This window comes from Perissodus microlepis, chromosome 10 (genome assembly GCF_051167445.1).
Source record: "Perissodus microlepis isolate ML-2025 ecotype Zambia chromosome 10, ASM5116744v1, whole genome shotgun sequence".
NCBI classification, from domain to species: domain Eukaryota; kingdom Metazoa; phylum Chordata; class Actinopteri; order Cichliformes; family Cichlidae; genus Perissodus; species Perissodus microlepis.
Window position 1 is genome coordinate 17,602,721 of NC_140470.1, and position 26,426 is coordinate 17,629,146.

General features: G+C 42.2%; 1 protein-coding gene across 2 annotated transcripts in view; it reads right to left on the reverse strand.

The window, feature by feature from the left end:
- Positions 1-260: 260 nt before the first annotated feature.
- Positions 261-26,426, reverse strand: part of LOC146379200 (stAR-related lipid transfer protein 13-like) — a 52,131-nt gene continuing 25,965 nt past the window's right edge. Inside the window, exons 1-14 of one of the 2 annotated variants that reach the window (XM_084940417.1) lie at positions 18,698-21,092; positions 12,517-12,588; positions 11,382-11,463; positions 10,041-10,104; positions 8,444-9,759; positions 7,296-7,466; positions 6,551-6,710; positions 6,225-6,423; positions 5,660-5,873; positions 4,647-4,761; positions 3,869-4,120; positions 2,890-3,107; positions 2,248-2,424; positions 261-2,165 (exon numbers count right to left, since the gene is read on the reverse strand). In XM_084940417.1, coding sequence (XP_084796543.1) covers positions 2,048-2,165; positions 2,248-2,424; positions 2,890-3,107; positions 3,869-4,120; positions 4,647-4,761; positions 5,660-5,873; positions 6,225-6,423; positions 6,551-6,710; positions 7,296-7,466; positions 8,444-9,759; positions 10,041-10,104; positions 11,382-11,463; positions 12,517-12,588; positions 18,698-19,202 — 3,663 coding nt within the window. In that variant the 5' untranslated portion in view covers positions 19,203-21,092 and the 3' untranslated portion in view covers positions 261-2,047. Of the gene's footprint in view, positions 2,166-2,247; positions 2,425-2,889; positions 3,108-3,868; positions 4,121-4,646; positions 4,762-5,659; positions 5,874-6,224; positions 6,424-6,550; positions 6,711-7,295; positions 7,467-8,443; positions 9,760-10,040; positions 10,105-11,381; positions 11,464-12,516; positions 12,589-18,697; positions 21,093-26,426 lie in introns of those variants that run through there. The other variant, XM_084940416.1, reaches the window with a different exon arrangement.

Consider the following 26,426-nt stretch of genomic DNA (forward strand, 5'->3'; position numbering starts at 1 on the left):
TTTTAGTTCCCATCCATTAGTTGAAAGGACTCAAGGAGAGAAGAGTGAAAAAGTCCTCAGGGATGCCCCCCCTGATGCTGTGATGACTCTTCATTAACTCAGTTATCTAAAAATACTTTCCATGGCATACTTTCCAGATTCATTCAGACTCCTCAGGGGTAACAGCACCCCTCAGTGGACATGAGGATATATAACACCTGATATTCTTGAATTTACTGAATAATTTACACAAATCAGAGACAGAAAAACTGAAGACGACATTTCATTTTTGTTGACATTTGATATTTTTATTCTCATGTTCAGTAACCACGGTTCTGTTTTCTGTCACTTTATCAGAAATAGTCAAGCATAAATCAACCAGGCCTACCCAGCTAGGTTTGAAGCCTCATCACACACGGCTGAGGGTTCACGTCAAAGACTCTCACTCATTGTCTGTCTTATTATCGCTCACATACACACATCTAGACACACACACACGTCACACTGTTCCCCAGCGAAAGGCATCCGCGCGGGATTATGCCAGCACTGTAAAAATATTATAGCCTATCATAGTAACACCGTAGCAGCGCCGCCTACAGCTGAAACAATAAGAGCCACAAAGCTTTAGTCTGCTATTGCTTTAGTAGGATAATATATGGAAGGTTCACATTTCAGCATATATCAATATGATAGGAAGACCCTGAAAAACTATGGTGTTTGATCTGCTGGCACAGAAAGCATTGCAGATATTTACAGTACAGCCTGTACATATATTCAGAATGCAGATACACAGGCATCACCGTGCACACTCGCAAACATTTCAAACATGCTTCCCAGAAGCAGAGCAATGGTCACATGTCTTAGACATTGTATAATATGAGAGCAAAAAAAACTAAACAAAACAAGCAACAGTGACACAATATACAGAAAGGTAATGACAACAATAACTTTAAAATGGCATTTCATTTAGATAACACTGTAAATAGTGACAATAGAGAAGAAAATAAACAGTAATCTCCACAAAATGTATGCTGAGCACGTTCACGGACCCGATGAGTGTTTTCCCTTTATGTGATTCAGATCCTTGTGAAAGTCATTTCACCTGAAACTAGTGCAGCTTTCACAACACAGTGCTGACACGTAACTATGTGCTGGTCTTGGTATTTTTAGAGCACAGATGTTTTCTTTGCGTTTTTACAGTATGTGTAGTTTTTCATTTAATAACTACATGTGTATTAATTAATAAAGGAGCAAACCTGCATGTCATGGAGGTTTGCACGAGTGTATTATTAGTTTAGATTTGAAGATCATCACATACTATCAATGCTGTGTGATTGTTTTTTTTTATATAAATACTCTACAATGGAATCAGAACAGAAGTAACATTATCTATTTTCTATTAATAGAAAACATTGTGAAATGCTTTGATCAAATTTGTCATGTATATTCGTCAGGCAGGTAATGTAAAATTAGTTAAGATAATTAATATCTGTTGTATTTATATTCATATAATTTATATTATATGTTATAATATAACTTCGGTGTACATTTCTGTTAGGTACTCTGTTACAGTAACCATGAAAGTGATCAGGTGAAGGTTTGCATATTAAACACTAACCCAACCACTGCAGCAGCATCGTCATGATCATACCTGCTGGTGCTGGCTTCCTTACCTCGTCACTGGAAGATTTGGAAGATTAAATCAGAGAAATATAATAATATAATAATGTAGTTCCAATAATCTACATGGATACATGAGACCTGGTGTCAAATCACTAAATTACTTTACTGGAAACAAACACTGAATCTGTGTTTTTTAAAGGCTTGGAAAATAATGATTTATGATAAAAATAAGTAGTGATATGTTGTTTAAAGACACCTGATAAAATGACACAAATACTCTTTCCTTCAGCGTGTGTGTCTGTGTGTGGTACAGTAAAGCTTCCTATGCCTCAGCACCGTGAAAAGGCTGAAGTCCACTGCCTGGGTGATTATCCTCCTGGGTCACTGGTTCTCAGGCTCAGCTGCTTTGGCAGTGTGACCCAAGACAAAGCTTAATTTCTGGGGTTCAGAGCTTGGCCTCGGGGCTTGTCTGGTCAAAGGGGAGAAAAGAAGAGCGGATCCTCTGGGCTTCGTTAACACATAGGTGACCAAATGCCTTGTTGTACCATTCTGGAGATCTTCCCCTGTAACAAGAAACACACTCATTAACGACTGCAGACGCGGTTGAAACATAAGACTTTAAAAACCCTGGAGGTGCATCCACACCTGAGGTCCACTCTGGAGATATGGGTGAGTCTGGTCCTCCCCGTCCCACAGGGCTCTAAGAGGTACTGTGACTCCAGCACAACCCCCCTCACTGAGCCTATCGGTGGGCTGTCTTCATGATCGACAGACACACTAACAAGCGCAGAGGAGCCTTTACAGAGGTCCGTACGCCATGATCTAAAGGACACAAGCAAGGAGTCAATTTGAGGTATTCTTTCTTATTAGGCTTCAACTATCAAGGGTTTATTTTCAGGAACAATTTCATATACTTTCTTGATCGATTGTCAGGCGATTACATTTTTGAAACAGGCAATCAAAATGTTCATATTATTAAATAATAAATGTCTCGTCTTGCCAAGAATAAAAGCTGCAAACTGTCACATATGAAGAACCTGCCCCCATTACATTTGTAGGAGTTGGAGAACATATCAATTTTCTTTCCAACAACTAATCAGCCGCTTGTCACAGCTCTACTTTTTACCCAGTGTGGTATTTTAAAAATGCTCCTGTATGTAAAGCCCTGTTTAAACAGACATACTGTTGCTATTTCTGCTTAATCTTTTCATTCAACATGTCAGTCTTTATGTGAGGGAGAACACCGATTGCAAAAAGAAAATGCAAACAAAATTTAGTTTCCCTGACCTTAGTACCACATATTCACAGGTGGGTTGAGGTGGCATGTTGCAGCAGGAGTACAGGTACACGTCCGTCTGTTTGTCCAGCGTCTCCAGAATCTTCTCCTGCTGTAATTCAGTCTCCCACAGCGGGCGTTCTCTCAGCAGCCGATGCAGCACCTCAGCGGGAGCTGCCGACACCTCGACACACACTCTCCACCTCCTCAGAGGGTTACCGTCTCCTACCTTAGAGAGAAACACATTGGAAGAGTGAAATATTATGTAAAGGTGTATCTCAAGGGCAATACTAGAAACTTTATAGATATGATTTTCCTAGACCAGACTAAGTGGTTAGATGTAGATGTAATCAGTATATGTTTCTGATAATCTTCTTGCACAGACATGAATAAGAACAATATTTTTCTGATTTCCACTTCAAGCCCAAGTCACAGAGGTCAAGAGACTAGTCAAAAAAAAAAACGAGCAACGTTCTGTTGCTAAAGAAAAATATGCATTTTCTAATTAGTTGGCAAGTGGCTGCTGGCTGTAGCTAGGTTTAAATCACATGCAAATATAGAGATGGTCAAAAAAAACCCTTTTGTTACTAGCAAACTACAGTGATCAGTATTTGTATGGAAGATGCTGACTCTGCAAACAGTTTACCATCTCTTCAAGTTGTAGTAAAACTTGAAAAAGTGCATCTTAAACTGGAAATGGCCTCATTCCAAAAGATTCAGCTTTCCAACATTTGTAGTTTGCATCATCATCGAGCAAGTAGTTTGCAAGTGTTTGCAGAAATTTCACTGTTGCAATTGCCAGGATCCTCTCAGTCACAACCACTAGCCAACTGGTTGTGCAACATACACTTTTCCCCAGCAATCGAGTGTTACTGGGCGTTACTGACAGCTTCTATGCCTGTATGACTGTGGTCCTTGCTCTGCATCCAGTTTCTTCCAAACCCTCTCAATATCCATCCATTATTCTAGAGATTCAGTAACCACACATACCTTTTTAAATGACAGTTCTGTATGGTCAGTAGTTGAGCGAGACACCCAGCCTTTGCTCTTATCTTTGGCCTCTTTCAGCAGGTTCTGGATCAGCCTTTCTAGGTGTGCATGATAGGATCCTTCCTCATCTTCTTCTTCCTCGTCCACATCCACTTCCTCCTCATGAGCTTTGCAAAGCTCGTCCAGCGGGGGCACCATCAGCTCAGCTTCCATGTAGGAGTTGTGGGACTGGGTCACCATTTCCTCTGGGATCTGTGGAACAGCCAGAGAAAGTGAATCAGATCACACAGCACCACTTCAGCTAAATACAAAAACTTTTACAGAGGAAAATGAACTGTAGTTATAAGTTTAATAGTGTATTACAGCAGCTCCTGTCAGTTTGGTAAAACGTTTTAATATCCATTATCTTCTAAACATAACCTCACTGGTCATTTCCCTGTGTTGGAGGAATTCTGCAGTCCTCTGTGGGTTAAGAAGAGCTAATCATTCAGTCCTGTATGAAAACCCTTCAAACCGCATGCATAGTAATCAAATATGTTTGTCTTTCTCCCTGAAAGCAGCAGTATACTGTACACGCTGACGGCCTCAAAGTAATGATGAGCTACAGTTTTAGAAATGAGCTCATTAAATGCAATTATAACGTGGCCTTGACTACTAACCACACAGCAGGGCAAACATCAGTCAGCTTCATGTTTGTTTGTCAGTGTCTTACATAAAGATAGAGTCCTGTATTATTTCTTTGTGAACAGAAATAAATAGTGGCGTATTTGATCCTGACCAGAAACAGACGTTGGCACTCGGTGATCATGTGTGCCAGGCCCTGAGTGGCAGCCAGGTTCTCGCTGAGGTCTTTCTGATCGGGTTGACCTGTAGTGTACTTCCTCTGAATTGACCTTGAGGAACACAAATTATTATTGAATATACAGAACTGTACAACAGGTGATATATACGGAGTCATTAATGGACAGAATTATGTGCAGATCCCTAACATACAAATGATCTTCATGCAAATTATAGCAAACATTACAGCAAGGAAGGAGAATCAGAGTGGTAGCACTACAAACAGTCTTTATAGGGGTGGTTACACCATTTGATTAGCAGAACCTTGCTGCTACTTACCCCATTATTTTCTATGGAGGAAGAAATAAATGTGTACTTCTCTTTTCACAGTGTGTCTGCACTTTTGCTTCGATTTTAATAAATAAATAATGACACACCTGAGGTTTTAAACATCTAATTTTAACACCTGGTAAGGACCAAGTACTATTGAATTTTATCCTCAAACATAAAACCTTATAACTGAAATGGGACGTATCTTCTTTTTTACCATGATTGTTGATTTTCTAAATGTACTGACACATAATTACAATCTTCGTTTATACTGACATTTTTACACTGCTCAGAATAATCCATAACTGTGAACAAAACTGAGAACCAACTAAATCCTTCTTTTGTTAACTGATGACTGTAATAGTCAAATGTTTAGTAGTATTTAGATTTGCTCAATTAACAAAGCATAAAATCAGTTACCAATATCCAAAAGTTAAAAAGAGAAATTTGAGAGATATTTTTATATGCAAGGAAATATTTGTAAAGACTAGTGTTGTGTGGCATCAGATTTTAGCAAAAGGAGTAAATTTGTGGAATTTATGGAGAACTAAAAACAATTAAAACAGTGTAATTAAATGTAATCAAATGTTTAAGGCAAATACGAGTTATTAATTTCACTTTCATCAGCTTCTATGTTTTTTTTATGCAAGAATCAGCGTGTTCATCATCCCATATGCGCACCTTGGTGATAAGGCTTCGCTCTTCAGTATGCTGAGGTGGAAGAGAGACGGCCCCAGACAAACAGCCAGGTTCATGGGTGTCATCTGGTTCTCCTCCACCATTGATGTAACGTCACGCAGGAAGTAGAGCAGCGTCTGCAGAACCTCCCTGTTTTCGTCTGGCATTAACAAGATGGCCGCTCGGACGGCCTGCAGTCTCTGCTCCTTTGGGACATCTGAAGAAAAATATGGACGTGAGGAGGAGTGAGGGGTCAAATAAACAATGTGGTTAAGGTTTTAAACAATAGAAATTCTTCATTATATAGCAAATACTGTTTTCAATATTTGACTGAATATGATTTATGATTTTGGATACAATTAACAACGTTGTTTTATAGAATATCGTTGATTAAAGATTGAAGCTGTTTTTTACTGGTTCAGAAATGAAAATGTGATTTTAATTTTTGATTAGAAGAACAAACAGATCACATATACTGTGTTTGCCTGTTTACTAAGGCCAACTAAACCGTTAAAGCTATTTACAGTCACATGCAAATGACTGCAGGTGTGCCTCTGAGGTGGCTTACACTGGTAAATATGCAGGAAGGTTTCTCCTAGCTTGCTTGTGAGGAGAGGTTCAGGCAGGTCTCTGAAGAACTGTTTGACCATGTCAGCAACATCGTAAGCTGATTGGTCTTCATAGTTCACGCAGTCAGGAGACAACTCGCACTGCTGCCTCAACGCCTGAATACGAGACTTCACGCCGGACTTCCTGAACAATCCAACCTAAGAGAAGAAGACCAGAAGGGAAGGGAAAGTCACAGGAAAGAGACAGGCAGGGCATTAACTGTTTATCGGCTTATTCACGCCTTCAGTAGCGCTTTGAGAAGGACAAAGTTTTATTGATTCTAACCTGGTCCAGACAATGTGTTCTGAGGTGGCTGAGGGCTTGCTGTAAACACAGGGGGAGTGGAAAACCACAGCGCTGGACATGGACAATGAGGGGAACCCCAAACACACTCTTCTCTTTGTAGTCTGGCACCTTCATGCGCTTCATAAACTTTGGCACAGACCTGAAAGCAATAGAGAGAATTAGGTGTGTGGCAGAAAAAGTGGCACATACTTTGATTATCTTCTCTTTATTTAAATGCCGGTTGACAGGAGTAAACAAAGGTCACCGTAAACAAGTCAAAGCTTGCGTTTGGAGAGCATAATCAACTGATGAAGGTGTGTGGGGGTGACAACCTAAAGCCAGTTTGTTCAAACACTGCGGCATGCACGAGCCCAACTGCATGCATGTTTTGAAACCAAATCAAGTTGATGGTTGGCCATATGGTCCTGCTGTTTCAGCTCTTCTGCAGAGTTAATGGAAGCAGTAAAAATAACCACTGCAAAAAGTGTCACGCGTATAGAACATACTGTACCTTGCTAACCTGGACCACATAAGGAAAAACCAAAAAGATTGTTTATATTTTTTATATTTGAGGAAAAAAAGACGGGGAGATGAAGAAAGAGGTTTGATAAAGAAATGTATAAAATAGTTTGAGATACTTTGCATGTATGTTTGACAGGTTGTGAATTTCTAGTTTTATAATAAATGAATGACTGAAAGACAAACATAGACTTGAATTTGTGCAGTGATTGTAATGCACGCCCACCACGTCCAGCCGTGTTTGTTGGACATCGAGTATTTCTCCATGATGGCGGTGAGGCGGAGCAGGGAAAACTTTTGCAGCAGGCTGAGCTGGCCCGCTGATTGGTTGCTGATCTGCAGAGAAGATGCCGGCTGGTTGAGATGATCTGAAGTTCTGAAACTGGGCCATCGTAGACTGGGATGGGAAGAAAATACCAGCAAACAATCAGACACTGTGATTCAGTCACTGTAAATATGAGTCTAGTTTATTTTGAGTCTTGTTATTATAGTTTTGTGGAACTAGCGTTTAGGGAAGAATATAATTGTACTGGTTTAAAACAAAACTTAAGGTTAGACAGATTTGATTTGCTGAAGGCAGCCAGTAGAAACATTACCCAACCTGTTCAATGTTAAAGAGGAGGTCCTTGATTAAAAATCAACCATTCAACCATCAGGGGCTCTCATGATTCTCCAGCAGATAGTAGGAGAAGCATATATTACTTTTCTTAATGAACTTAGTAAGAACTGTTCAAAGGTGGAGGACAAAGTGCTGATGTGGAGCGAGAAGACTTCAGCTTTGAAAGGCACCCACTTGATTCATCAAGCACAGGCTGCTGGAGCCCGATTTTAACTTCAGAGGAACCATGCAATATATTTGGACTCCCAACATTTATAGTACATGTCCAGAGAGGCATATATGGACAACAAAGGGCATCGCACCAATTTTCCAGTACTGGATACTTGACAGAGGTGTTGCTAGGCAGCAGTTAAGCCTGATGTTTATCTATTAGCTATTTACTCTTACGCAGGCAAGAGAAAATGAAACATACAAGCAGTAACTGACCCTTTTTTATGGTTTATCATTTAGAATCTATACCACCAATGAAAGTGAACAACGAGCTGTAAATATAAACACAATTTAACCCAGGATCACCACCCTTTTCACTGTGCACTGCTTCATTAACACTTTGGTTGTGCTCTTTTGTTTTTTCCCCAAATAAACTGTTGCTTATATACATCATGAGTACTTTGGCGTGCTTCAAGATCTCAGCCATGATTGTAGTGATTACACTGTTAATATAATCAATACAATTTAGGGCCAAAACTATAAAAACACAACTCAAGTAGTAATAAAACCATAATTATCCTTTAAAAAGCTGAAGGGCTGCTCACCGTGGTCTTGTGAGGGAGGCCCCAACTCCAGAGTCTCTCCTCTCCCGGCTGGTCCCTGTTGAATCTGTGTCATTTAAGGAGACCCCGTCTCTCTCACCTTCGCTGGGAGTGGTCCGGCCCTCCCCTTCCTCCTCCCCCTCCCCCGTCTCCCCTTCGGGCAGCACGCTACGGCTCCAGTGGTTCACAATTTGCTGCAGACCACTGACATGCTGGATAATGTCATCCAGGTGAGGGAACAGATTGTCCTCTTTCTCCAAGTCCAGCAGGTCTCCTGTGCTGGCATACAAATGGGAGCCTGGCACGTTGTCATAAACACTCACTCTGCTGCCCCGTGGAGCTCCAGGACAGGGTTTAGACAAAGGTTTACCAGACCAGGGTTCACCCAGGCCATTGTCACGGGGAGAAGTTCGGGCATGCACGTGAGGGTCATTGTTTCTGTCACCAGGGGAAGGCGCCAGGCTTTCTATGGAGAGGGCTTTTGGAAAGGTGCCTGGTTTATGGTCTTTGGGGATGTGAATGAGGAGGTTTTCATATGAGTGAAACTGGTTTCTGCCAAACTGGCTCTGACCTTCGGTCCTTTTACCCTGAGAAGGCAACACCATATCCTCCAGATACATGCTGCTTCTCTTGCTGGCAGTGCGGGGCTTTATGCACACAGGCTCCTTCACAGGGAGCTCCACAGTCTCGTTGCTGGGGCTCACACTCACTGTGACCTGGTCTTTACAATCCTTGCTAAGAGAGTCAGGGGAAATGTCACCATCAGTTTGGTGGTTGTGTTTAGGGCTCTGCTCTAATTGGCTGATAGGCGTACACTGGAGCATCTGCAGCGCCTGAGGTTCCTCCCCCTGTAACACCGGCCCGCTGATGACCAGCGGTGGCCTGCGGTTTGAGCCCTTGCGCCTCGTCGATGGCCCCCAAGTACGCATTATTTCCATTCGCCGCAAAAACTCTTTGGCTTTATTCCGCCTCCCTTGCCCATGGCGGCTGCTTTTGATCGGCAGGGAGTTGTAGTGTGGGAGCTCCCGTGGCGGTTGATAGGAAGCAGAGAGGGAGGCCATCGATATGGAGTCGGGCATGGCAGAGGCGGAGTCCTCGCTATGTAGCGAGGAGATTTCCGTGATCTCCTGCTCACTCAGGTCTGTCAGCACGCTCTCGCTGCTCACTGTGCTGTGCAGACCCTCCCCCTGACCTGTCAGGCTGCTTTCATTGGTGCTGTCAGACAGGAAGTCTTGTAGGCGAGACCAGCGTCGGCTGCTCCACTCGAACGTCCACCTTTTACTGATAGCCAATGGATCATCTTCATCGGAGTCATCACCCTGTGGAAGGAAAAAGGAAGTATGAGCTTCTACTGTCTTAAGTTTAGGATACTAGAAAATAAAAATAGCTTAAATTTATTGAAAGATTTGGGATCCATTGTTGAACAAGCTAACAATTTTACAGTACGAATCAAAATGCATTTCATCACGGTGACTGACAGTACACCACACCATAATTTTCAGGCAAGCAAGTACTGTAGCTGTGTATAGTAATTGAGGAACAACAATCAAGCTGCAAAAACCTCTGTTCTTGTAATTCATTGGCAAAATTTTTGACTTACTTTCTTCTTGGGTTGACTGACGTCCAGTTTCATGGAGGCGCACTTGTTCAGAGTATTCAGACGCCTGCAACAGACAAGCGCACAGTCAAATGTTGCATCTAAAGCTGCTGCTCTGGATGCGATTTGTCTGTTGTGTGTCTCTATCCATCTGCACTCTGACGCCGCTCCCTTTCAGTCTCTTTTCTCGCTTTTCACTACCACCTTCTCACATCCCTGCTGGGTCTATTAGTCACTTTCAGATATGCTTCTTCACTGCCTGCTTTAAACTTCTTCTCAGACACTATCTTCATTGTAGTCTGTCTACACACATGTTCCACGCTGATTTTCTCTTTCTCTTCTTCTACTTTTCTCTGCTGGCATCACTCCCCTGAAATTGATTCTCAGTCCCGAACTCGGCCAGCTCCTCCCCTTCACTTTTCTCCCTTCACCCTGAGGAAAGCTTCCACTGTCTCCACCTTCATTTAGGATGTGATGAGTGGCTCTTTAGCGGGGTGGTGTCTGTGTCCGTGCCTTTAAGACGGGATTGTTAGAAAAACGTTTCAGGGCTCATGACCTCTGTCATTTGAATGGATTTCAGCCCTCTAACAACACAGTAGGAAATCCTCCTTCGTTCACTGTAAACCTCTCTGTCCTCTCATACAAATGGCCAGAGAAGAATTGCTCTGCACAACTTGTGTCATAGCGAAAATGACTATATAATTTAACATTTAAACAACACATTATGAGACTGTTTTATAGCTCTTGAGACACTTTCAGGGGATCTGATGTGTGTTCTCTCACGGTATAGCTGTCAGGAGTCACTAACGTTTTAATTACCACACCCTCCTCTGCCATAGACACTGGGGAGATGGGGGGTAAGCAGGAGAGAGAAAAGAAGCAGATAAGGAGCAGGATAAGCTGTTGCAACCATGTAAAGCTTTAATAAAATGAAAACAGGAGATCTGAAGAAGAAAGTTCAAATACATGTGGAAAGAAACACCACAAAGTTGGGAAGTGTTGGGAAGTACCGGCATCCCCTCACTCCTTCCCCACTACTCTCACCCATTCCTCGCCCCCTGCTTTTCCCCCCGAGGGTCTCTCCTCTTTGAATGGGAGATCAGAGTTCGACAGAGGGGAGGTGACCAGATCAAAGCTTCAAAGTATATGGGTGGGAGACGTGGAAGGGGAGTTCATTAAGGAGAGGGGGGTCAGACATCTAATGAGTAGCAGTTAGCATGAGGCCGCAGGACAAGCCAGAGAACTGAGCAGGAAAAGGAAGCTAGAATTTTTCTGGTCTTAAGTGTGTACGGGTGGGGGCATAAGTGTAAACACTGAAATGCGTCGACGTGCCAGCGTCCTTACCGACAAAGAGGCTCCACCAGATCCCGGTCCAAAAAGTCGTGGTCCCTTTTAACAGACGAAATGTCAAGCGGAAACTGGGAATCTGGATGAAAGAGACAGAGAAAATGAGTTTTTTAGTTAATGACTAACAGATAACATGAGTCTGCATATTCCTCTTTGGGTTAACTGTTAAAGAAGTCTGCTGCCACCACTGTTAACACTCCTCAAGTTTTCTGAATGCACACACATACGCACACGCTTTCAAATCCCAAAATAGCTCAAAGCCCACAGAGCGCCAATGCTAAAATAACTCAAGCTTTTTTTTATTTTGGTGATTCTCAGTGTGTGGTTGCAGACTGCAGGCTTCATGTTTGCCTGGGGAGCAGCCACAGAGTCCCAGAGCCCGGCATCCACAACCCAACATTACTGAAGCTCTCAAGATTTCTCAGAGAAGCTCTGTGTGTGCGTGTGTGTGTGTGTGTGTGTGCGTGTGTGTGTGTGTGTGTGTGTGTGTGTGTGTGTGTGTGTGTGTGTGTGTGTGTGTGCTGCTAAAGATGGACTGTTGTGCTTTAAGAGCAACTTCTTAGATTAGGCCATTTCCTGTTTATGTTTGAAACGTATAGAAGATCCAATGATCATCACATGAATAATTGCTATTGGGAAGGGACGAAGGGGACAGAAAGAAAGAAAGAAAGACAGAAAGAAAGAAAGAAAGAAAGAAAGAAAGAAAGAAAGAAAGAAAGAAAGAAAGAAAGAAAGAAAGAAAGAAAGAAAGAAAGAAAGAATTCCTTTGATGGGTAGATGACTATAAGAAAAGTGGTGGGTGAGGAAGGGCACAAGGAGAAAGGTGGGAGAAAGAAGACAGAAGTAGAAGCTATGAGAGTCCCAGCAGTGATAACAAGGCCTTTCCCATGACCCCTCCCTCCAGACAGGAACTGAAGCCTGGAAATAGAACGCAGTGGCCCAGAAGACGAGGATACAAGGATGGAGAGATGGCAGAAAGAGAGAGAGAAGCACAGATGGTGGAAAAATAAAACAGAGAAAGAACATAGAACGCAGAGAATAAACAAAAGGAGAGATTTGAAAGAGGAGGTCCTTGTGTGAAACAAGTCAGCTGGGTAAAAGCTGGACTTTGGCTCCTCTGTGTGCGTGATACCTTCATACAGCTGGGCGTACTGTGGAAATCCCGCTGCTCGAAGCCAGTCACAAGCCTCCTTAGCCTCAATCTCTGAAAAGCAAAGAAAGCAGTAGAGGCATGTTGAGAGCAAACATCAACATATGTATGTTTATTTTATCATGTAGGATCTCTACTGTTCAACTATATTTTTAGTACGATGTATTTTTACAAATTTACAGCTTCTAGTTTGCATTATATATCACCACAACCAAATTTTATGGAGGAAAGTCCCCAAATGATTTTCTTTCTGAGAATCGCAGCCAAACAAGGTCAACATTTTGAAAGTCTTAATTAATAAATTGAAAAACATGATAACTCAAATTAAAGACAGACTCGCAATGACTCATTTTCCATGATCCATCTCTGAGCGTGTTACGGAAACAGAGGAGGAACATCTCAGAAAACGAGACTTCCCTCTGGGAATTAAGAGGAATGATGAGACTGGAAAAGCTGGAAATTTGCCAGAGAAGGATGCACATTATCTTGAGTGGACAAAGGAAGCAGCGTATATTGTCTAACATTACATCTGTACTACAGATATAGATACACCAGCCTTCAGAATTGAAAGTATAAATGTATAAAGAATAAAACAGGTCAGCACGGTGCCGCCAACACCTTGAGACATTTTACAGGCATTTGTTTTACTACTTTTTTCCACAAGCCTATGTACTGCACACACCTCTAAACTGGCAGCCCTGAAATGCACAAGTGTGTGGGTATGTGTGTGTACAGTACGCTCACTTTATGAGCAGACACTTATTAAACCGCTCTGCAGCGCCTCTTTGTGCTGACAAAGACATCTTAATAATCTGGTGACAGCAATCATGTGTTTTAGGTGCAATATGACTTAAAATACGCACTGAGACATGCTAGAAAAATACAAAAATCATAAATAATAAGGAAGTGAAAGAATGGGAAGGCATTTACATGTGAAAAAAATGAAAGGTTAAATGATAAGTATTAAAGGTCAAATAAGAGCAACTGTAACTTCATCATTTTACTTTCATGGCTCTTATCTGATCTCTCTGTCAAAGCCACACTCATTCACTCTCACGTGTCTCATTCACTCTCACAGAGGTGCTGGCACTGCCTGAGAAAGTCACCGCAGAAACACAGAGGACAAAGTTCAGCAGGGAAATAAAACAAATGTCAGACTTCACCCTCAGAGATGAGAATGGCCAGAGGAAATGATCCCATTACCACAATCCAGCAATTACAACCCTCTTCCAACATTCTCAGCATAACTCCTCTCTCTAAGTCACATATGAAGCAGCGCTCGGGGTAAAAATATTTCCAGTTCTCTGAAAATAGACTGCAGAGACCGAGAGATCCCAGAGAGAAGCATTTCACGGGTGAGAGGCTTTCAGGAGAAACGTGAAAACTTACTGGGAGCTCTCATGGTGTAGGTGATGACATGCTTCTATGCCTTTGTCCTTTGCTCAGACTGACGTTTCCTCTCCATCCCGTGGCACGTCCAGTCGCTGCTATGCAGCTTTCCGTCAAGTGGCATTGATTCTGCACTTTCTTCCCCGCTGCCTTTCCAACCCGTGTGTTTACAACTCTGCCTCCCTCTTCCAGCCTGCCCCATGCAGGTTTTCTCTTCCCTCTAATTTTCTCCTCAACCTCCTCTCTCGCACTTTCATATTAGTTAGGATCTACATACAACATCTCTCTACTTTTACAGACTTTCTGCTTTAGACTGAATTGAACTCTGCTCTTCTTGTCATGCTTTAATTTCTTACTAATTCCTCAGATTTTTATGTGCTCATTTAAACTTATTTACTTACTTTTGCCCTCACTGCGCTCTTTCTACATCCTTCTTCTTATCAACCTTTCCTACCATATCCTCCTCTGAATCCTTCTCTCAACAAATACACCTCCCCCGCATGCTTTCCATTATCCAGCCGCCCCGTTTGCTTCTTCCATTAAATTTACTCATCCTTGTTCCCGTCAATTGCACATCTTCACGTCACACCATGATTGTCATTACCAGCAGTGATGTTGCCCCATGAATTCCATGAAGAAATAATTTCAGTTGACGTTTGCATCAGCCAGACCCCGAGGTCACAGCCTGACAAGTGGTGGATGCCAACTTCACATGTCAGCTGGACCTACTGGCTGGTTAGCAAGGACGCTCGAACCTTCCGTCTCTGGGTTTATAGCACAAGCCTACACATCCGAGCAACAAATGTGTACGAACACACGTGCATTAGACACACTAGACATTTAGAAGAGTCCAGATGTTGCCTCCAGTGAGTCAGAGAATGCAACAAGGGTGAGACAGACAGCTGGGGTGGGGAGTGGCAGATGAGATGGACGGACCCTGTGGGAACACCACAAGGAGGAAGCCATACCACACCAGCTGTCTGCTTAGTGTATGTTGAGATTTTATACACTAAAATGCGTGCATGCACAGGTTAAAAAATATGCACCACAAAGAGATTGCAGTTTTTGAATGTGAGGATGGTGATCTAGCTTGACGATCTTCTTTAAGTATGGTTTCTTGACAGCCACCCTTCCACTGAGATCATTTCTGATGAGGTTTCAGTAACAGTAGATGGATCAAATGAAGGGTCAGATGCATCTCACAGGTCCTGTATCAGGTCTTTGCTTTAACTAAAGAAGTGAGAACAACTTCTGTGTTTTTCTGACAGGATGCTAGTAACAAGGTGCTTAAGCATAACATTTAAAATGGGTTCTTTGCAGTTTTCTTAACTTAACAGTTTTCTGTTATGTGTAGACACAACGCTGGCTCGTTCCTTGAGTTAGGTGTCTTTTTATGCTTGAATGATTCACAAGTTAATAAAAAAATTTACCTCTGAAAATGGTCAAGTACAAACACTGGACTGAAAATGAGTGAAAAAGCAGCCAATGTCAAAAGAAAAAAGTTGAAAAGCCTAGAATACAAACACACACACAATGGCATACTTCATTGCTATGTTTGTGCATGTGTAATTGGCAACGGCAAAGCTGCTCTCAGCACAGGAACAAAGCACTGCCATTCATCTGTGCAGAATTTAATCAAGAGATTAATTAGTACACAAACATATTATTAGCACGCCACAAAACACCCCAGTGCACGCAGTCAGACGGAGCTAATCCGAGCTGCCCGCCATGCTGTCTTTCAGCATATCTCACTGCACTGGTGCTGAGGAGAATATATGACAACAGGCAGAAAGCCAACAACAGCCAGACAGATGGTATGTGTACGAGTGCGCTCGACTGTGGGTTGGTCTGTGAGTTATGGCGTTCATGTGTGGGACAAAGAGGCTGTAATTTAATTTCTTACATAATAAGGGTGCCAGCAATCTGACGTAACGCATATAATTCAAACACCCGAATCTCCTCACAGCTTTTTTTAATAAAACTCTCTTTTCTCTACCTTTCATTTCCTGCTTTTCATCCCACACCAGTAACCCTGACTTTTCTGGCAGCCTTTTATCTGTGTTATGTCTGCCTCGTACTGGATCCCAAGGACCCCAAAGTCCCCTGGATTACATCATTTCCTGTTCTAAATTTCCCATGTGTTCAAAGTGGCATGTGAGCTAAGAACAGCAGCAGGAAGTTCCTGGGCTAAAGTGAAGCCCACAAGAGAGCTTTTTTTTTTTTTTTTTTTTTTTTTAGTTTAATTGAATAGATTTTTTTTTATAAGATCTGTCCCTTTAGTCTAAATAACACTGAGCAGTCACAGACTACATACACACACACACACACACACACACAGGATGCCTGGAAAGCTGCCATATTCCTACATACGCTAAAGCACTTAGTCCTTTACTCTTAAAGGTTTTTTTTAAGGCAGTGAAGAAAATGAAGAAGGAAGCAAAGGACATTAAAGAGGAATATGTCTGTTCTATCTCATGAAGTGCATCTGTGACAAATACCGAGCTTTGGAAATATACTGTGACACAGAATCAGTGGAAGCATGCACACATGAAGGACTGCAGAGTTTACTCAGCCCTACATATATGCGATATGGCACAAATGCGAGGACTGCTGTAATTAAGCAGTTGACCATTATTAATAAAGGCACAGGGCAATACTGAGTGTTACCAGATTAGATTAATAGGATGAGTGAAGAAAAGTGAAGGTCAAGCTGTATGTTTGGCTATGTCATTTTTTCTCCAACAGAGGGTGCTAAAGCATTTTGTTAGAGAAATCAAAAGGAAACCATTATGGTGTTGGGCTCTGTGTCACATATTAGCCCCTTTGCCATTTAGTGATTAGGCTGTTAATTTAAACAGGAAGAATAACATCAGAGCAGAAATGCAGGAGTTGCACTGATTTTATGAATAAAAAATCATGTTAGCATTACATACATGCGCCTCACAAGTACCTTATTTCAAGCCTTAAACTAAAGAGATGGACTCAATCAACAGTCGGGAGCAATCAGTCAAATAGTTAAGTGGCTGTCGATGAAATCAGATTCAGATTCACAGATTTAGGTAATAATGTCATGTGAACGCTGTGTAGCGTTTGAATCAATTCAATGAAATTCAGTTTTAATTATATAGTGCCAAATCACAACAACAGGAGCTTTTTATTGTAAAGTATAATACAGAGAAAACCCAGAGATCAAAGGACCACTTTTGAACAAGCACTTAGCAAAAGTGGGAAGGAAATGCCTACTTTTAACAGGAAGAAACCACCAGCAGAACCAGGCTCAGAGAGGGGCAATCAGCCGCAAGACAGTGATTAGATCCACTATGAAAGCCTTTAACACATCTGTATGTCACCCATACACATTTATAAATCAGTGCAGCAGTTTGCACATTTGTCTAATGCATGAAAAGCCAATGGTTTGAGAACAGGAGGAGACACAAACCCCTTTGAGGTTGTGTCAGGAAGGGCATCCAATATAAAAGTAAGTAATAATCAAATATAGGGGGTTACCTGCTGTGGTAACAACTTGTGAGCAAGGAAGAAGCTCAAAGTAGCTTTATTGTACCTGGAGACATGAATTAAGCACTACTGCTGTTAAAAAGCCTCTGATTTCGGTGACCGGCTGTTTAGGTCACTGAGTTGTGTTGTTTTAAAGGCTGCCTCACACTCGACCAGCTGCTGAGGAGTGGAATGCAACAGAAGTGGGTGAAGGAGACAGTGTGTTTGTGTGGGGGCTGAGAAGAGCGAAGTGCATGTAAGAGTGCAAAAATAGGAGGGAGTGAAAGTTAAAAAGTCATACCATCACCCAGCACAGGCATAAACTTGCTTCCCCGTCTACATTCCTGTTCATCTCTCTGCTCCAGCATATCACTGTTTCTTTTAGTTACTTCATACATCATCTGGATTCTTTGAGACCCATTCATCATCAAGCAGGGATAACACGTAGCACAAGACTTAACACGCTTCTGCTCCTAATTATGTGGCATGGCATTTTGAGGGAGAAAAAAATTGACCACTAACTGCCTGATGTGTTTCAAGAGCACCAACAATGCAGCCTTACAGAGAAAGAGCATGCTGTCGTTTTCAATGAACACAGGTGGCCTTTGCGGTGACAGTGTTGTTCTGTTAAATTTACTCCTTGGGAAGCTTGAGTCACGTGACAGGAAGTGCAGGAAGTAACCAGTTGGGTAGGGGGAAGAGACAAAAACAAGAACACTACAGCCCTCAAGCATTTGTTATGGCTTCTTTCAGATTTATGAAAGACATCTTTGGAGTGGAAGTGGCTCCACATGTCTGACTAGATGATGTTTCTTGGAATTTAGAAGTGGAAGAACCACTTCAGGTGGTTACCCTTTCATAGATTTCCCACTGAAGCATAATTAAGGCATCAGGTGGGAACCACTGTGGAATAGGCCCAATTCCAAACAGGGGAGACGCAATCTAACATTAAAGCCCTGCAATCAGAATCTTCCTTCCCCTGTTTAACAGCCGGAACACTTATCAAAGCACTTTGTGTAAATGTGCACCCAGCACTTTCCTCTCTTTTCGATGGACAGAACAAGTGATGAGTGATATTTACACTTGGTAGGCTTCAAAGATCTAATGAGAGGTTTTTCAGTTTACTTATCAACCTATTGTCACCCCCTTTTTTAAGAAAGACGCACATGTGAGAAAAACTAGACAAGTTGAAAACTGCATTGACATACTTTCTCATGTTTTACTGAGGCATGAGATTGAATTTAAATCAAAGGCATTAAAACATCTTCTCCATAGCTACCTTGTGCCAGCCTCCGCAGAAGCTGCTTGCGAGCAATGATGCGCGAGAGGCGCAGGGCAGAGCGCCGTTGAGGGGTGTCGCCCAGCCTCAGGTAGTAGTCCTGCCCATCGGGCGTCATGGCCTCCAGGCAGGTACTCTCACCGCTGCTCTCACAGTCACTCTCACTGTCATTACTGGCGCCCTTGGAACTGTGATCCCCGCAGCCTGTACTGTCACCGATTTCCATGTTCCTACTGTTTGTGACATCAGCACAGTCTGCACTGTCCTCTGTGCACATGCCGTCAGCGCTCTCATCCCTCGTATTGTCCACACTGTCAGCAGCGGTTAAACTCCTCGTGTCCTCATTCACATGTTTAGCAGTTTCTGTTACGTTTGCTGTCTCTTCATTCCTTGCAGAATCTGCTCTGTCTGCATCTTCACAGTGCACTAAGCCAGCCCCGTGGACTGTACTCACTGCAGCTTCCATGTCATCCATAAGGGCCATAGTGATGTCTCCAGTCTCCATAACATAACGTTTAATCTACACTCCAAGTCTCAGGGTGGTGGATTGTAGAGTGAGCACTCCTTGTAAATTCCTGCCTTTAACATGTCCTCACTGGAAGCCAAATCAGCTCCTCTCCCTCCTGCCTCCTCCTTCCGAATCACCACAGTCTAACAAACACGCAGGTTTCATCACACCACCTGACTCAGATGGTAAACACAGGCTGACTGCTCAGCTGAGTTTGAGATGGGAGGAAGACCGACTTTCACAAGGTCCTTCCTTTGGTCACATGACCAGCAACCAATGCCCTGAGCGCTCAGGGAACGCTGCACCGCTTCCTGAGGATCTGCCAAAGAATCGCTTTTGGTACGCGCCCCAGGCATTAGTGGGCATATCTGTGAGGGGACACGTAATCAGGACAGGGAAGGGGATAGGCCTGGAAAAATATACAATGCCAGCAGCCATATCCCAGTGCGAAACGGGAAGGAACAAACAGAACAATAGAGCATGTGGATTTGTGAGACGGTGCAGAGGAATGTAAGTAGGAGTAAGATGTTTGCTGCTTATGCTGAGTAGGACTGCAATGCCATTGAAGAATAAACCCACACCATCACATTTAGACCACATGACAGATATACATCACCCACTTTCCCTGCTAACACTCCTTTCACATACCAATACATCTAAATAAATCTACCATGTAGCAGATATAGTAAGCTGAAGTCTTTAATATGTGACTGAAAGTTGCCACAGAGTAACGAAACTAGGGGATAAATGTGTGGAAAAAAGTGAGTGGAAGTAGAGAAGCCATAGTTTGACCCAGATTTGCAGAATAATGGTTTACCAAGACCTGAGGGCCCAAGCTGTCACCTGAATTTATTTTAGGGAGGTAATAATAGGCAGGTGAGGTAAGAGAGGGTGTGAAAAAAGCGCCATAGCAAAGTCACTTACAGGTCAGCAGTTACAGGACAGTTTTTTTTTTAGCCTGCAGGCCATATACTGGGAGAAAGCTGGAAGCTACGAGTCCGAAATCCCAGAAACGCCTTTAACCAAATTACTTACTCCCAGTCAAACAAGTGAAACTGTGAAACATAAAATCTGTGATTGGGTTTGATTACACCGCCCTCTTGAGGAAATCAAAATCATGATCTGCACAATTTCTCTGCAAAAGTGGAAGTTTGGACTATCTCTGTTTTCACTCGAGATAAACCGACAAAGAAAAATAAATCTGAAACACTAAGCAGGGCACTGAGTAAACGTCCCATGTGATCTTTGGCACAGACGGTTGGCATAATAATGTAATGGAGAGCTAAGTAATGGAGATGTGTGCAACCAAAGCGGCAAAGGGCAGGGCTGTAGTAAGCAGTGAGTAATATAATATTCATCGCTTTCAGTTACAGCAGGCCACGACAAGACAGAAGCTACATCGACTAGAGATGAGCCTGAAAAATCAGCTACAGCTAAAGTTTAATTAAATACGCAGCTGGAGGACACAAGAAGACATAAAAGGACAGTACGAGGAAATGTGAAGAACCTGCTTGTTGTGAGACCTGAAATTATTGTTGAAATTATGTCAGCATGACAGCTGATTTATGCATTATTTAAAACCTGTTCTTCTCATTTACAATATAAAGCATTATTGATATAAGAGATCCTACTATGTCTAACCTCTGAAAATGTTGTTTTGGTCTGTTAGTTTCATTGATTTTGAGCAAGCTGTGTTTATGACATTACTTCCATTTCTTTGTTAAGTCATCTGATGTGTCATTATCCCATTTACAGTCACGCATGGGCAAATCCTGGAGGATGTATTTAGGTCTTAAAGCAAATGAGATATTTACTACAAAAAGTAGTAGCAGCACTTATTACAGTTGACATTATGAAGCCTTTAAGTGCAAAATATCTTTGTGACAAAATAAATGGGATCACCAGATGCTCATAAATCATTTATGTGTGTGAGCATTAAGAAAGAAAAAGAGTTAATATTAGGAAATAAAGCTGGAGTTCTTATTTTTGACCTTTGATAAGGTTTTAAAGTCATTTTTAAGGACAGTACTAAAGTAAACACTCTGACCTTCACAGCCAGGGCAGACTTCACGATTCTGAACATCAAAGCGAGGTCACCTTTAACCTAAAGACCAAAAACTAAGGAGCTTCATGCCCAAATATCCAAGGCTCTATTAGCTCTTTGAGATGATCTAAAAAGCAGTCAGGACCATTACAGAGAAATGGACTTTAAACAGCAGGAAGCCCTGAGCCATCCAGCGGCAGATAAAATGCAGCTGGGTTTTACTTAAAGCTGGCTGAGTATTTTCAGCGCAGAAGTCAAAGGTCATCCTGAGTACGAGGCAAAGTGAGCGCCACGTCCAGTTTACAGAGCAGTGAAAATAAATCCTAGTAGGAAAGAGATGATTCAAAATCATTTCACACAGGGCCGTGCAGAAGTTTTGAGCTACTCCTCATTTTATTGTATTTTCCAAGGAAAATGGCAAATGGGTGCAAACGTGTGCAAATGGACATACCGTATATACGTTTTTTTAATGAAATGTGGAAATACAAACACAGCAGCGTGAACGCCTACCATCTCATATACTCACAGCAGTGAGCATCATCATTTAGTTCACTTAATTGTTGCCAAGTTGCCAAATTTGCTGCATGATTAAGCAACAGTATTCTCAAAAAATACTTTCTAGGGAAATACAGTATTGTGCAAGTGTCTCATGCCACTGCGTATTTCTTTCTATTTTCCTGGGAAAATAAGAAATAGGCACAGTGATTTATGCTCAAACATAAATGCAAATACAGTATATAAGACAAAAACAGAGTCTGTACAGCTCTGATGAGCGATTTGGCACGACCGCCTTTGTTCTTCAACATAGTCTGAACTCTGTTAGATAAGCTTTCTTGTAATATCTTTAAGTAGATTTTTTTAAAAAGATCCCACACTGCTTCAGTTGGGATCATTTTCATGATGAAAGTGAAGCTGTTGCTTATCAGATACATTTTAGATGGTATTGCATGGTGAATCGAACTCTGATGGTGGTTTTCTGTATTTGTAATTCCATCAGTTTTGACCATATCTCCAAAACGCTGCTCCAAATCACAACAGAGCCTCAACTGTATTTTACATATCACTGTAGATACTCCTCCTGACATCTAGAAACAGTTCAAACTTATGGAAATTTAGATTCCATATGACCTGTTGCCACCGATTTTCAGTCCAGTTCTTGTGTAATTTGGCATACCTCACCCTTTATTCTGTTTCCCTCCTTTAAAATGGCTTCTTGACAACCAACCCTCCAATGAGATCATATCTGATGAGGCTTGAACAGTAGATGGATCAACTGACAGGTCAGACCCATCTCTGAGGTCATGTGTCAGGATTTTTTTTCAGATACTGGTCATCTCCTGTAATCTTTAGGATTACAGCAAATGAACCAAAAAGATCTTCCCAAAGATGTTTGGGATCATTTAGAATCACACTGGTTGAAACTATAACTACTATCAAACTATGTTATGTTTGGTATTTTTCATAGATTAACTAAAGAAATGGGAACAAATTATGTATTTTTCCAACAGGCAGCTAGTATGACAGTGAATCAGTTCTTTGCTAAATTGTTATGTATGGACACAAACACAAGTAATGTGCCTTTTTTATGTTTAATAGTCAGGTACAAGGATTGGACTGAAAATTAGTGAAAAAGCAACCGATGTCCAAAGAAAACCTATGAAAGACCTTCAGAAAATCTGGAGAACTATTACTCGACCACTTTAAAATGACAACAACGTTTGGCTCCTGAAAACAAAATATGACAAAATGCAGGATGGTTCAAGACTTTTGCACATTCCTGTGTGTTTGTGTGAATTCTTTCTTCTGCATCGGTGTTTTCTAACAAACTGACACGCACACGAATACATAAACTCCCACACCAAAGAAACTCAGGCTCGCAAAAGCCACATTCAAAGGGAGACCCACACTTACTACTAACTCAAAAATCTGTGGAATTACAACTAAATCCAGGTGTTATGCTGTACTCTCGGTTCTCTCTCACACACACAAAGATACACACACTTTCTGCTTTTTTGCATCTGCCTCTTGACTTTTGCTTAATATGCACAATCTTTGAATTACATCTGGTAATCAGTGTAGGGTTTCTTTTTTTTTTTTTTTAAAGATGCTCACATTATTTGCCATGACTACATGTCAGTGAATTTAATCCTGTGTGTTTATCATCATCAAAATAAAATCAGCCTCGTCTGGAAAAATACTTACAGTTTTTCTTTTCTGTTGTGAAACAACCCCCCCCCCAAACAAAAATACAAAACAGGTTTAAATTCATAACATTTGACTAGCATAGATTCTCCAGATATTCCACTGTCCTGACTAATTCATAGGGTGGAAAATGCACTGCTGAATGCCAGCATAACTGTAAGGCCAGATGTGCACATTTTTAAGGATTCCCCATCCCCGTATCGGATCCAGACAGATGTGAACTGTGTGCCTTTGAGCTGATGTGTTCAGCAGTAGGATGAAGGAGGGGTGCTGGATGAGGGGCTGTGGATTTGGGGCTCTGAAAGGAGGATGGAAGGGCTAGAAATAAGGAAAAAGAGGATTACACAGCCAGCAGGTGTTCTCTGATGCTTCCTTAGGCAGATACTCTCTTACTAATTGTGCACAAAGATTCACTAAAGCAACAAACACTGTAGTAGCTGTCCTTCATGCAATGCTGAAAACAATCTTTAGCAGGGCCCCAGCATCATTTTGCTGGCCGTGCATGCAATCTATCACTGCTAAGCACTGTAATACACCATGAATAGGCACACTGACTTTGACCGACATCCTGGTCTGTGGTGGTTTGTGTTGTCGTGAATGTGGGAATGTTCATCGTTTAATTTGCTTAAGAGGCGCACATCTCGGTAATTACATTAAACTGAGGGGACAGCTGCAGCTCTCTGACGCACAGTTTAGAGAGGTGGAGAGAGAGATGGTAAACTCTGCGCATCCAGGCCAAATACAGAGCAAACCCAGCGACCCTTCCAAAAAAAAAAAAGGGGGGGGGGGGGGGGGGACCTGCTGCATTGTGAGAATATTTCACTCCTTCTCCGGACGAGATAATCCGAAATAATAAACAGCGAGAATAAAATAAGTGAAAGTAAACCAGAGTCCGGATTAGAACAACAGATAGTGAATGATTGGCATCTGGACCCCCCCTTCTGGACTCCTGTCCACAGCACATGCCTGGGTGCTGTTTTGAGGACTAAATTTGACAATGACCTTCCCAAAATACCAGGGTGCGCGCTGCTGTGACGCTACAGGCAAACAGCTCTATATGCAGCACATAGGCTGAAGATAAACTTCTGTCTTCTAATAATATTATAAGGTCTAAAGGAATAAATACGATGGTGCGTAAAATCATACAACCAAAGAGTGAGGGGAAAATAAGGCAAATGTTCAACCACTTAGAAAGAAATCAGAAAAAAATCTGAATTTTCAGACCAGGATTTAAGAAAAAAAAAGTAAGTGGTGGTTTAATGTAGCCCAGCACGTCATTATTCTTACTGTGGTTACAGTTAGGCTGTTTCATCTGTGAGGACATGCTGCATCCCTCATATTTGTATTTGGCTCTGACCTGCTAACCGTCTCTCCCGGACATTTCTCCACAGCAGATCCCAAGCCTTGGACGTTGAGTCCCGCAGCTGCTCGCTGATCGACCGCCGCAGCTGTAGCTTGGCAGACTTTCGCTGGGTTGTCATTGCTGTGCAGCCGGACTCATATTCCCCCGACTATTAAAAAAACGAAACCACTGCTCTTGTCAACCGCACGCTTATTCCTCAGCTCCTTTATTCCGCTATGCGAACAGCCCGGGATGAGGCAGTGCGCCCCGGCTTCTGCGTCTGGCTGCCGCAATAGTCGTCACTGCTACACCTGGTATACAGCTCCTCTAGCGCTGCGTCACCTTCCTGTACCAGCGGAGGCGGATGAGGTCCTACCGGCAGGATCCTGACCCCCTCTAAAAAATGATGTACTGATTTAACAAATTCTGCATTTCTGCCCTACTCGTCCACGTCTGTAGGGCGAAGATGCACAAATGTTACAACATAACTTCTGCATGTGAGGCGAGAACTCTGACAAGGCGAGCCAGATGTGAGAGGCGGCCCCCCGCCACAAGGGTTGGACTCGCTCTCTCTCAAACACACACAAACACACACACAAGAACCAAACCTAGGCTACACGTTCTCCACGCCACAAACCCACCCACTCACCCAAACAAGGATCTCTTTCAATCCCAGTAGGCTACTGGTAACACAGGCAGGACAGACGAGCCTAAAATAAAAACACACCGGCATGCTGTGCTGAATCTAAGAGTTTAAAATGATTTAACTAGTGTAAACGCGCAGGATGTGATTTGGAGCTGTGTGTCGACCAATCCTGTCTATGTTTTGGGAATCTTAAATTGCATGAATAATTATTGAAATTGCTTGATCAATTCAGCAAGAATCTCAAACTCAGTGGAAAGACTTCTGCAAATAGCAGCAAGCAGCAACCACAGATTATCTCCAGGTAAAAAGTAGCTTTTCCTTCGTGTTAACCATTAACTTGTGAGTGGAAGTTAACGAGGTAGAGAATATGCATAATTAAAGTCTGTTTGTGTTTAGAATTGTGGTATTGTAAAAATTGAAAAATAAAATATCTTTCTGTTGCTGGCTACGGCGTGCCCCTTGATATTTTGGGACTAAATCTGCGCTTTGGTCACAGGTCTGACCTCAGAGAGCAGCTGAGAGGGCTTTGGTACTCAGGAACTTAATTTTTTGTCCTCCGTTTCTGTTTCTTTTAAATTCTGTCAGAAACTATGACAACTAGCTAAGACAATCTTTAAAACTCAGGTGATGTTTCCAACACGTTTGCAATTACCAGCGTCAGGAAATAGAAAGCATCAGCAAATTCTCAAATTTAAAATGCTGAATCATGATGTGGCTGCTTTAAAAATGTCTGTCTGTGATCTTAACACCATACAAGCTGCCAGTTTTGTACAGGACAAAGAAAAATTGCAATAAAGCACTCACAGATGTGTTTTGTGCTTCAGGGAGTTTCTAACTTTACCTGTAACAGCACTAACTGGTGATTGAGTAACTGACTTTTTCTTGACTAACTGAGATAAAGTCGCGTACTGCTGCTGCCAGCAGCCTAAAGTGAAAGTGCTCGAGCATGTGAGCTGCCTCTCTTTCAGAGCCGCATTCACCCCTCTG